Here is a 12,276-nt window from a genome sequence, read left to right on the forward strand (position 1 = left end):
CTGGCTCTGAGGGTTGAATTTGGTTCCTTTCAGCATTCAGGCAGCTCCTCAACACCCTGCACACAACGCCCAGACCCACTGGACTAGACAGACAGAGCCCGCCTCCAACAAGGGCACCCACCAGTGCTGAACGGGATCGAGTAGACGAAGCTCCCTGGAATCTGCTCAGCGGCTCTTCGGTACCAGAGAGGGAAATGGTCTGCGTTAAAAATGTTCTCCTTGTCACCTGCTTTCAGGAAGTCCCTTGAAGTGGAAAAGAATCAGAAGAACGTGCATCACTCAGCAGAGTAAAGGTGGGCCTGGAGCACCCCGACAGCCTTCATCACGTAAAACCAGTGTTCACTTTTAGAACCCCAACTTGCCTTTCTCAGTATACAGGGGGCCTGACTTAACACTGGGCACCCACATTACTCAAAAATATCTTGCAGAGCCCTAGGAGTCAGATTCTGAGTGGGTAAAGCTTTGTCTGGCTTTAAAACCGAAATATATATACTAATACCCTTGGGAGAATCAACTTCTTTTTTTTTTTTTTTTTTTTTTTGAGACGGAGTCTTACTCTGTCGCCCAGGCTGGAGTACAGTGGCGTGATCTCGGCTCACTGCAAGCTCCGCCTCCGGGTTCACGCCATTCTCCTGCCTCAGCCTCCCGAGTAGCTGGGACTACAGGTGACCACCACCTCGCCTGGCTAACTTTTTTGTATTTTTTAGTAGAGACGGGGTTTCACCGTGTTAGCCAGGATGGTCTCCATCTCCTGACCTCGTGATCCGCCCACCTCTGCCTCCCAAAGTGCTGGGATTACAGGCTTGAGCCACCGCGCCCAGCCGAGAATCAACTTCTTAAGTAGATCTCATTCTTCTTAGAGCAAATGTAAAGAAGGTAAACCATGCTTCTCAGAAAAAGTGCAAAGGAAGTAAATGTGAGCCCACACTGAGATCTTTACACCCTTCTTCCCTCACCTGCCTCCTCTCTGGACAAACAGGCCTGCTCATGCCCCCTGTGTGCATCCCTGCCCTCTACTGACTCCCTGCCTTCTGCACAGAGAGCTTGTCTATCGGAAAGGCTAGGTGCATTCTTCTTTCCATCTTTTCCTCTCAAAATCACACTCATTTTCAAAGTGCGCCTCATCTACCATCTACCCCATGAATCCACAGAGACACATGCAAGCTGTTGCCACACCCTGGGCTCCCACACTCTTAGTAACTTTCATATAGCCTTTTATTTATTTTTTTGGCCTGCACAATCATCAGATCCCCTCCCTAGACCTCCTAAGATTTCTGAGGACAGGAGATTTGTTCACATGTGTGCACTCTTCACAGAGCCTTAAGCATACTCAAGTCCCAAGGCATGATTATTGACCTGACATCCCTCTAGAGATTCACATGTGTTCTCCAGGACCTGAAGTGCCTTATCTTAGCTGATACAGTGCAACCCAGGCGGTGGGGGAATGACTGCCTGGTTAGGCCACAGTCTGCTGCAGACATTTTTCCGGAAGGGAGACCAATCAGGGGATAATGTTTAGGTAGGGAACAGGCCATCAGTTGAAGCAGAAATGGCACCACTTTCAACCCAGCAGTTTGCAGCGTAGATTTGGATTGCAAAGACCGTGGAGGGAAATTTTCATGCTAGGCTGTAACTGGTTGGTTTCCTGAACTTGGCACCCAGTTCAGGAAAGCATTCTGTAGTTGCAGGGTGTGTCTAACCAGTGTTCCCTTCACCTCTACCAAAGACGGAGTGCCTACTTTTAGGGAAGAGGCCCATGCCATTGGAGGTCACCCTCCAGGTTCTTAGATAGCTCTGGAATCTACCTCCCTATAACTTGTATTAGCATGTCCTTACTCCTTTCTAAGGTCTGGGACCTTCCTTTTCCCAATATTATCAGGGCCTGGCTCTCAGCAGGCGCTTGGTATATGCTTAATGATCACAAGATAAATTTAATCTCATATCCAGATAAGAGCTCCTCCAGTATTAAACACAATTTCCTATATCTTCAAAAATAAAATTTCTCAATTCTTTTAAATTCCTTTGTCTGTATGGCCATCTTTATGAGTGCTCTACTTTGTTAATACTGCTATAAAATTTTGTGCTCCTAGAACTGGTAATTGTAGGTCAAAAATGGTCTGACATAGCATAGCTGCTTGCATTTGGTCTTGACTCTTATTGACAAAATGACTCTCCAGAAATTAAAAACGTTTAAAAGAAAATTTTTTAAAAAGCACTCTTCTCTCATTCAGAAGGCCAAGGCCAACTTTGGAGTCATATGCAAGATTAAGAAAGTGCGGAGATCCCCTGTGCTATCTAAAGTGCTGGACGTCAGGACTTCCAGGCTCATCTTGGTAGACAAGCTCTTCCTTAGGCTGCTGTATTCAGTGATAATGTTTCCTGATCTAAAAGTCATCAGACGTCAGGAACACTGAAATTTTAGCCTTTTCATTTCTTTCGCTACACATGAAATTCTTCATAAACTTGACTTGGACGGTGTGAGGAAGAGCCTCTGTTGCCTGGCCCATGGCAGGATACATTGCTGCTTTCCACACACAGGTGCAGCCACGGCTGATCAGAAGGTGTTCGCACTCCCAGCAGGTCTGTTCAGTGGTCATTACAGCTAAGAGGTGCCCTGTCTCTGCAGCACAGGTTAATGGTGCCACAGGGGGCCTTTTTCAAGAGTCATAGTAGATGAGATGGTAGCTCGGTTAGAAGGTGTGAAGTGGTCCTCAGATGGTGACATTCAGGCTTTGTGGGTGGCTGGCAATAGATCTGGAATGCTGAACATCTGGGTGGCCAGTGCCCTGCTGCCCGGGATAGTGCTGGCACCCAGGCCAGCCAGCAGGAGCCTGCAGTACTTGATCCCCATTAGCCCTGGTGTCAATGTGAAAGGACTGAGTTGCCGGGAAACCCTGGAGGCCTCTGCCAACTACTGGGCAGCGATTCTGGAGGAACCGGGAAGGAGCGACCTGATTTTACAGAATCCCAAAAATGTTCTTCAGGAAGAAAGATCCTTCTGGGTAAGGTGAAAGTCTCCTTCTGGATACTGGGAGCTACTGCAGTGGTGTGTCAGGCTGGTCTAGGTTCTGGGAAGAACTGGGTGACTTTGAGTGAATAATTGAGTCTCTGACCCCCATTTACTCATCTACAAAATGGGAACAATAAAAATGCTGCACTTTACCAGGGTTCTATCAGAATTACATAACACCATATGTGAAAGAGTGTTATGGACACTGAAAACAGGCTCTAACAAATAAATGGGATTCTTAAAGCCAGAGCTTCTTTTGTTCTCAGGGGCTGAAAGGGCAGGGGTAAAGTGGTCACCCTCTAAACTCAGGGTTGTATGCTATGAAGGCAAACATCACTGGATGCTATATGCATGGTGATGTGAGAGGTTGTGCTGAAGGCACAGAATGTATTATAACTCTTGGGGGTGACAGCCACGTTTCAGTATGATTGACCAACTTCCAAATGCAGGTGGCAGGGGTATGGGATGAAATCTCAGTGTAGGAGACTGATGATAGTACGAGATAATTGCAGGGTAGCAGCTTTATATTATCAAGTTCTCTGCCCAATACTTTAAGCTCTGCCTTTCACGCCCTAGTCAAAAGCAAAAACTAAACCAAATGTCAGAAATGCTAAAAACTTTCTCAGCCTGACTTAGAGAGTGTATCCAAATAGCTGAATCTTGACAAATACCATTTGATGGGAAGGGATAGGCAGGTAAGATCTTAAGACAATAGATGTCAAGATGCCTCTATATGAAGCAAGGACAGGAGTTTCTTGAAGACAGAAGATTTCATCCATCCAAACTGTCAATGAGTACCCACTCTGTGGGTCACGTAATGCCACAGAGAATAGAACACATAGTTGTAGGAATTTTTAGCTTCCCAAAGAAATTTTTCATCCATAAAAAAAAAATTATTTTTGAGACAGAGTCTCACTCTGTTGCCCAGGCTGGAGTGCAGTGGTGCAATCTCAGCTCACTACAACCTCCACCTCCTGGGTTCAAGTGATTCTCCTACTTCAGCCTCCCGAGTAGCTGGGATTACAGGTGTGCACCACCATGCCCGGCTAATTTTTGTATTTTTAGTAAAGACAGGGTTTTACCATGTTGGCCAGGCTGGTCTTGAACTCCTGACCTCAAGTGATCTGCCTGTCTCGGCCTCCCAAAGTTCTGGGATTACAGGCATGAGCCACTGTGCCCAGCCCATCCATAATTTTTTTGGATCTTCACAGTAACCAAAAGAGATCATTGCTCTCACTTTTCAGGTGGACAGAATGAAGACACCCAAGTGAGATAAGCCAGGTATACTTCCCAGCATCCTTACTGTGGTCCTTTGTCTTTTAAATCTGTCACAATAACACAGTTATCAGACCAGCAAGGTGTCATGTTTTATTGTTACTGTTTTGCAGCTTTGCTTGTTTCAGTCTCAATACCAGCAGCAGACTTTCTCATTGAGTATTAGAAAAGGAATTCCCTTGTCTCCTCTTGCCTATCTGGATCCTAACAGGAGAAGGTAACGTGTATCTCAGCACCTCTAGCCCTTCCCAGGAACTTGCCCTCTGGAAAAGCAATTGGAGCGGGGGTGGTAAAATGCTTTAAAAAGGCTTTAAAAATCAAGTTGCAACTATAGTCAAACTTCATAGATGACAAATGTGAGTATCAAGAAGGTCAAAGTCCTGGAACAGAATTCAAAGCCAGTCTCTCAAAATATCTAAACATTGATTGATCCGTCATTTACCAGACTTGGTTTTGTAAGGTTATATGGTGAGTGTCAGGGCCTCATTTAGCAGATGCAAACAGCACTGTCAAGCTCCAAGGAATCACCGCCTCCTTGGACCCCTGATGAGCCAACCCCTCTCAAATTGGCAGCTACCCTCTGGCTTGGTTATTCACCTCCAGGTACCCTGAAGGTTGGGGGTATAATGTTCTGTGGTAACCTCTGCACTCACACATACACTTGCAAACCACTCTCAAACTTTCTGAATCTTGGGACCCATTTGTCCATGTCTTAACAATCTCTCTTGTTTCAGAGAAAATAAACTGAAAAAATTATTAACAGACTCAGGAAAGACTTCACCGTCTACCTACTAGCACTGGTGAAACACCAGTTTGATGCGTTAAGGGCCTGTGGCTCTCTGAAGATACATGGGCTGAGCATCTGGGTACTAGACCCGGAAACTCTCTGCCCACCATCCATCCAGGTCTCTTTGGAAGTCCAAGGAGACACTGTCAAACCCCAGTGTCCCCAGAGGGCCCACTCCTGGGTGTGGAGCTCTGCAGCCCCTCAGGCTAAGCACAGAGGCACAGAGGTTTATTAGTAAAATATAAACAAACAAACAGGACTTGGAACACTGATTTTTGTACAGGCAGGAGGAATTCCTCAGCATAGCTGCAGAACAGCTGAATACCCTGAAGCCATTTGTTACAAGATGAGTGTTTCCTCCCTCTGGCGGCTCCCCTAGCAGCCATACCACCTCCCAGAGTTCTGAAATGACTCATCAGGACGGAAGAGGACTCCAGGACAGTGGACAGAAGCCAACAACAAGCGTGAGGAACAAAGGGTGGTGGAAGGGCTAACAGGCAGGTGAAAGCACATGCTGGGGCCCCCATGGTAGAACAGAGAAGAAAAAATCTCAATAGGCCTGGAGTGGCCTAAATTATGTTTCTACCAGTAGTGGAATCCAGAAATGAAATAAGCTTCCCTTTGAATGTTCCATTTCAGGAGCTCCCTGGGCCCCTGTAGAGGATCCCTCCTACTTACTGATTGGTGAGTTGCTCAGCTCCGACAAACAGGTTGATTCTGGAGAGGCCCGTGCGAGTGCCGAGGAAGGCAACCTCCACGCCCTTGTCAGAATTCCTGAAACAGAACAGCGGACATCAGAGGAAGGCCTCTAGGCAGTAAGCAGATAATGCATTGCATTTTAAGACTCACAGAATGTTTTACCAAATAGTAGTTTTGAAACTTGAACTTTAAAAGAAGTTATAGAAACACACACACACACACACACACACACACACACACACACACAAACACAGATTGCCAACTTGTATCCCTAACAAAAGTTTTCACAGTAATATTGGCAAGAAAAATGAAGAACTTCCTGCCAACAAAAGCAGCATGTGGAAAAAATCTACTTCCAACCATACACACATCTTTATTTCAAGGTTCTGGGTGCAAGTTCAAAGAGATCAGGCTAAGAATGGGAAGGATTAGGGCTTAGGACTAGCTTTTTGCATTAATTCTACCAAGTTTATTCTTGGTCTTGAGATCATTTGTGGAATCTGTCATTAAAGCAACTGAGCCACGGTACCAAGTTTGCAGCATTCCACAGCCTGGAATTCCACGTGGTTGGAACTGGTTTTGACATCCACACAGTTGTGGGGGCACCCGCTTATCACTTCTACCAGATCACAGGCCTTGTTCTCACCACCAACCCCAAAGAGATGTGTAAAGAAATGGCTTCTTCCAATAGCCCTGTAGGAGGCTACACACAGGAACTCTAAGAAGGGCCTTGGCAAGGAAAACTAATATAAAAATTCACTAAATATCATTTTGTTTCAACTTCCAAGGCAAATTTTATATGCTTGAGTGTGTTCTTTAGGAGATTTGCAAGGCATATTTCTCCTGTGCAAAAAGCAAATGGCCTTTCTGCACAAACACATAATTTTCTTTTTTTTTTTTTTCTTGAGACAAAGTCTGGCTCTGTCGCCCAGGCTGGAGTACAATGGCACGATCTCAGCTCACTGCAACCTCCGCCTCCTGGGTTCATGCCATTCTCCTGCCTCAGCCTCCCGAGTAGCTAGGACTACAGGCACCCGCCACCACACCAGGCGAATTTTTTGTATTTTTACTACAGACGGGGTTTCACCGTGTTAGCCAGGATGGTCTCGATCTCCTGACCTCATGATCTGTCCACCTTGGCCTCCCAAAGTACTGGGATTATAGGCGTGAGCCACTGCACCCGGCCCACAAACACATAATTTTATCCTAAAATAAATGTATGAAGAGAACACCAATTCTTGAGCCTGTTTCTCTGTCCTAAATGCTACTAGCAATTTGATCCAAAGCATTCTCCACATTATCTTCAAAGTAAGGTCATTCGGTTACTTGATCTTTGATGAAAGTCAAAGTGGTGGATGCTACCTTTAAGTATTTAAGGGCTGAATAAAAACCAACACTATGCATTTCTGCTTGTAGCCTACACCAAATTGGAAAGCCAGGCTGTCCAATCAGTTACAGATGTGGACTACAAAGCAAGTTACCATTTTGGAAATCTTTAGTATGTGTTAGGAATGAATCAGCAACCTTTGCTCAAGATTTTGAGTTTCATGAGAGCTGAAAAGAAACACTTCAAGGTTCACTAGAGAAAGAAACCCCAGGACGGGCTCAATTATTTGCCAGCTTCCCAGGAAATAAGATCTATGCCATGAAGGCAAGCAGTCCAAAGACACCTCTAATAATGAAAATGGCAGTCTCGCTGGGGCTCCAGTTTTGCATATTAAACAGCCTACCTGACATCTCCATTTGGGAGACTTTCAGCCATTTTAAGCTCATGATGTCTAGAAGAGAGACTGGCCATGCCCAGCCCTAAACCTGATCCTCCCCCAGTGTCTCTTGTGTTAGCAAATAGCACCATCTGTCCAATAGCTCATGATATAAACCTGGGAATGATCTTTGATGGCTCAACCTCCCTGCCCTCACATGACAAACCCATCATCAAGTCCTAGGGACCTTGCCTCTGAAGCAAGCCACAAGTGGACCTCTTCTCTCTGTGCCCACTGCCCTGGTCCAAGTCACAAATCCCTGGGAAAACTGTAGGAACCTTTACTATTGTTCTCACCCCATTACCCTCTGTTCTCCACACAGCAATAGAGAGATCTTTTTGTAAAATGCAAATCTGATCATTTCCTTCCCCTTCTTAAAGTCCTTCAGTGATCTTCCAATGCTCTGAGTATAAAATCCAAAATCCTTAACCTGACTCTCAAGGTCCTGAGCCATGCGGACCCTCTGCAGCCTCATCCTCTGACATCTTCCAGTCTATCCTCTATATGTCAGCTGTGTCCACCTTCTTTAAATTCTGCCAATGTGTCAAATACTTTCTCATCTCAGGACCTTTGTATGTGCTGTTGCTAGAATGCTGCCTGAACCTTGAACTAGTTCCCATCTTCCTCCTCCACTTTAGATCTGTTACACTTTATGTGTCTTTACTTTTCCTTCAAAGCAGTTATGATTCTTAATAATACAGCACACTATATACCACAGGTGCCATGATGTTAAGAGCTCTATCTGTGTGGTTTCTCTCCATTTCTCCAACACCTCGGTCAGAGTCTGGCACATAACAGACACACAGTCAAAACTTGATGAGTGAATGAATGAAAATGAAAACAGAATGAATGTCAGGATGGAAGGGAAGATACAATGAGGGAATGAAATACTGAATCGAAAAATGGAGAGAAACAGGATGGAAGGGAAGATAAAAGGAGGGAACGAACAAAGGAAGAACAGGAAAGTGGAGAGAGAAATGAATCATGTAACACATGAAGATATAAGAGAAAAGGAATGGTTCTTCCTTTTCTTTTTAATCTTTAATACTCTACTTAAATTAAGAATAGTAAAGAGATAATAATAAGCTGCTAAAGCAGTTCTCATCCTAGTCTTTGATATCAACTACCACAGCCTTGCCCGCAGCCCCTCCACCCTCCACTTCAGAAATAAAACCACAGGGTTATATCTCACACCCTATGAAATCAAGCTCTCACTTCTCCGTCCCACTCACAACCTAACCTGGCCCAGATCCCAAGCTCCCTCAAGACTGCAAAGTAGAGAGAGCTGTGGCGAGGCAGGAAACGAAGTTCCCTTCTGCCTCCCTCTCTCTCGGAAGTGTCACCCTACCTCAGCGTACCAAATTTCATGTAACGTTAAAACTCAAACAAATTATATGTCAAAGCCAGGAGCTTGCCATCCAAGCCCGAGTCGCTAATCTGCTCTAGCTCTTGTGGTTTGGAGCTTGGGGGAAAATTAAAGAACTTTAACACCAGGCTCCTAAAACAGTTTAGTTCTTTAAACCATAACCATATTTCGGAGTGTTGGTGAGGAAATGGCCATGAAAGGAGGACACGTGCAACCACTTACTCAGATTTGTTGAGGGCCAGGCTGGTCCAATATGCTTCAATGGGGGCACTCACCACGGCATCAAAAAGGACTTCTTGGATCAATTCTTTATCACCTGTTGGGAGGGACAGGCAAGAGGATGCTTTGGCAGGGCTGGAAGAGGGGCATGAGAGGCACTCATGGGCTCACTGTGCAGAGTCTGCAGGCTACTTTCTCATGAGGCGTGTTGCTTTATGAGTTAAGTTCCCACCAGTTGAAAATACGAAACAGTTCTGACACCCGGTATGCCTGCAACACAGGAGCCTCCAAAGCATTTGGGCAAGAAGGTAGTCAACTGAGAGGCTTGGGTGTCTCACACTTCCGTTTCCTGCTTTCTCACCCCATTGTGTGCTTCCTGCCACGGACCAGCAGGCTGAGTCCCAGATTTGGAGGCCACAGGCCAGTACTCCTTGAACACTTGGCTGTCATCATCCCCATCTCTGTCCTCTCCTAAAACTGAAATTATTGAGCACCCTGAAATTCTCAGCCTGTTGTCACATGGGAAAGAGATACCATAGCTTAATAACCACTGGGATTCTTATTTTGTGATTCCTTCTATTTAAGAACTGTTTCATTTTATTTTTATTTATTTGCTTATTTTTTTGAGACAGGGTCTCACTCTGTCGCCCAGACTGGAGTGCAGTAGTACGATGTCGGCTCACCACAACCTCTGCCTCCCAGGCTCAAGCCAGTCTCCTACCTCAGCCTCCCAAGTAGCTGGGATTACAGGCACAGGCCACTACCACCTGGCTAATTTTTGTATTTGTAGTAGAGATGGGGTTTTACCATGTTGGCCAGATTAGTCTCAAACTCCTGACCTCAAATGATCTGCCTGAATCGGCCTCCCAAAGTGGGATTATAGGCATGAGCCAACGCACCCGGCCAAGAATCGTTTCATTTTAAAGGAGAATGTCTGTTCCCATCCAAAGGGACTCTTGGTAGAGCTCTGTGGAAGAGGCCAAGGAATGGGAGCATATGATAAGTCTAGGAGAGGCATCCTAGAACTCTCAAATCACTCTGCAGAGGAGGACAACTAATTATCACATGAGACAGGCCAGTCCTCACCTTGACTAGGAGCAAAAAAAAAAAAAAGAGCTTTGCTGAAAAGCAAAAGCTAGAAATAACTTATCATCAGTAAGACAATGAATATATTAAGTTATGTAGTGGAATTCCATATAGTAATGCAAATAAATGCATTAAAGCTAAATGATCAACACAAATTTCAAAAATATAATGGGTGAAAATATAAGTTGTAGTACATATATATTTATGCACATATTGTATATATTATATATAGTAATTCACATAATATACCATACATATAAAGTTTAATATATATTTTAAAATAATAAAATTGATGCTACATATTGTTTATAGATACCTACATATGTAGGAATAGCATTAAATTATTGAGACTAATGAACAAATACAGAAGGTCATTCTCTTTGGGAGGGAAATGAGGCTGAGCAAGGACCCAGGGACTTCAACCTTATCTGTAATGTCTCATTCCTTAAAAAGCACCTGGAGTAAGTATAGTAAAATATTAAGACTGCGTAAAGTTGGATGGTGACTACAAATGTATTATTTATATTGTCTCTATACTTTTGTTTTTTAAATATGTCCTTAAAAAGTCAAAGACAATGACATATTGGGCTTGTAGGATATCCATCTGATCCTTTCTCCACCAGCGCATATCCCGAAAAGTAAATCCATTCTATGGAGATGTCGTTTAGTAGTTGGATAATCTCCTTAAACCTCTCATAGGATTACGTATGTAAAGCACTTTTCATGTCATTGAATACATAATGCTTGTTTAGAGGTGGGGGCAGATATCATGATCAGTTTTGGTGGCTCTCCCCCTGCCCAAACTGTAGCTACTAGAGTTATCCTGTGAGAGTATAGGGTCTGCTCCTGCTTTCGAGGGGCATCCCGGGCTGCTGCTGCTCTTCCTGTCTCTTTTGCACCAGCTGAGAGATTTCTTACTCACTGAGCTCCCCTAGAAGGGGATGCTTGGTAGGTAGGACACTCAGCATGTACCATACTGAGAGGCTATGTGACCCTGTCGTGACCCCATTCTTGGGAGAACCAGGAGACCTAGATACAGCCTTGAATGAAACACAACCTACTTCCAGCCTTGGTTTCTCATTTGCAAAATAAGGGAGATGAGCAAATATTTACAGGCCCTTCCAGTTCTAACATTTCCATCCTATTCAGTTGCTTGACTAAATGGTTCAGAAGGGGACAAAGCCCAGTGCAAATAGTTAAACCAGGATTGGGGATTCTGTGCAATTTTCCAAAATCCACATTCTTTCTCCTGTTCCTACAGGAAGCAGATATTTGATTGGATTTCATGTGACTGATAATCTCTGCCAAAGCAAAGCTTCCCTTAAAAACTGAGGCCAAAAAATAGTTTTGAGTTCATTCCCCACCATTACCCCTGAAAACACGACACACTTTTGAAGGCATACTCACACTGGAGCAGAGGTTCTTTGCCTTTGAGGTAGAGCTTAATCGCTTCCAACTGAGACAGATGGCGGTGCTCAGGGTGTAGGTCAGTGTTGCAGTAGGACCTAAGAACATGACATGGCCCAAAAGAAGAGCATGTCAATATTTACAGCATCTGCTTCCTTTGCCTTGAAACCAGGAAAACTGGGCAAGGGAGCACAAACCATGCAGAATCAAAGAGGGCAACGAAGGATGCCATAGTCAAGGAGGGATGGTTTAATTCTTACCATTCATCTGCCAAGGACACATCGGGATGTTCTAAGTCATGCAGGCCTAGGGGTCAAGGAGAAGGGGTTCATGAGTAAGCACCACTTCCCCGATCCTCCTGTGTGCTTCAGATATTCTAGGGTAGGGCTGTGGGGTGGGTTAAGGGTAGACATCAACCCTAAGGGACCTGCCTTAGAGCAGGGACTCTGAGCAAAATAAACAAGTTCCCTTCCAGGCAGGACTCTCTCCCCATCTCCACCTCACTCAGCCAGCACAGCTACCTTCCCTGGCTGTTCATCCCAGGAAAACCTTAACCCCTTGAAGACAGAGGATACACAAATGAGTCTGGAGGGAGACGCTTAACAGGACTGTTAGAAACACTCAATCTGGTGCTCCATTTACTCTGAGTTGGGAACTGGGCTAG

General features: G+C 44.8%; 1 protein-coding gene across 1 annotated transcript in view; it reads right to left on the reverse strand.

Annotated features, from left to right (window-relative positions):
* The window catches only part of CACNA2D3 (calcium channel, voltage-dependent, alpha 2/delta subunit 3), an 801,189-nt gene that overhangs the window by 174,897 nt on the left and 614,016 nt on the right, over window positions 1-12,276 (reverse strand). Inside the window, exons 21-25 of the mRNA XM_011986171.1 lie at window positions 11,873-11,918; window positions 11,613-11,710; window positions 9,123-9,216; window positions 5,751-5,846; window positions 122-243 (exon numbers count right to left, since the gene is read on the reverse strand). Coding sequence (XP_011841561.1) covers window positions 122-243; window positions 5,751-5,846; window positions 9,123-9,216; window positions 11,613-11,710; window positions 11,873-11,918 — 456 coding nt within the window. The remainder of the gene's footprint in view (window positions 1-121; window positions 244-5,750; window positions 5,847-9,122; window positions 9,217-11,612; window positions 11,711-11,872; window positions 11,919-12,276) is intronic.

This window comes from Mandrillus leucophaeus, unplaced genomic scaffold, assembly GCF_000951045.1.
Source record: "Mandrillus leucophaeus isolate KB7577 unplaced genomic scaffold, Mleu.le_1.0 Scaffold296, whole genome shotgun sequence".
NCBI lineage: Eukaryota > Metazoa > Chordata > Mammalia > Primates > Cercopithecidae > Mandrillus > Mandrillus leucophaeus.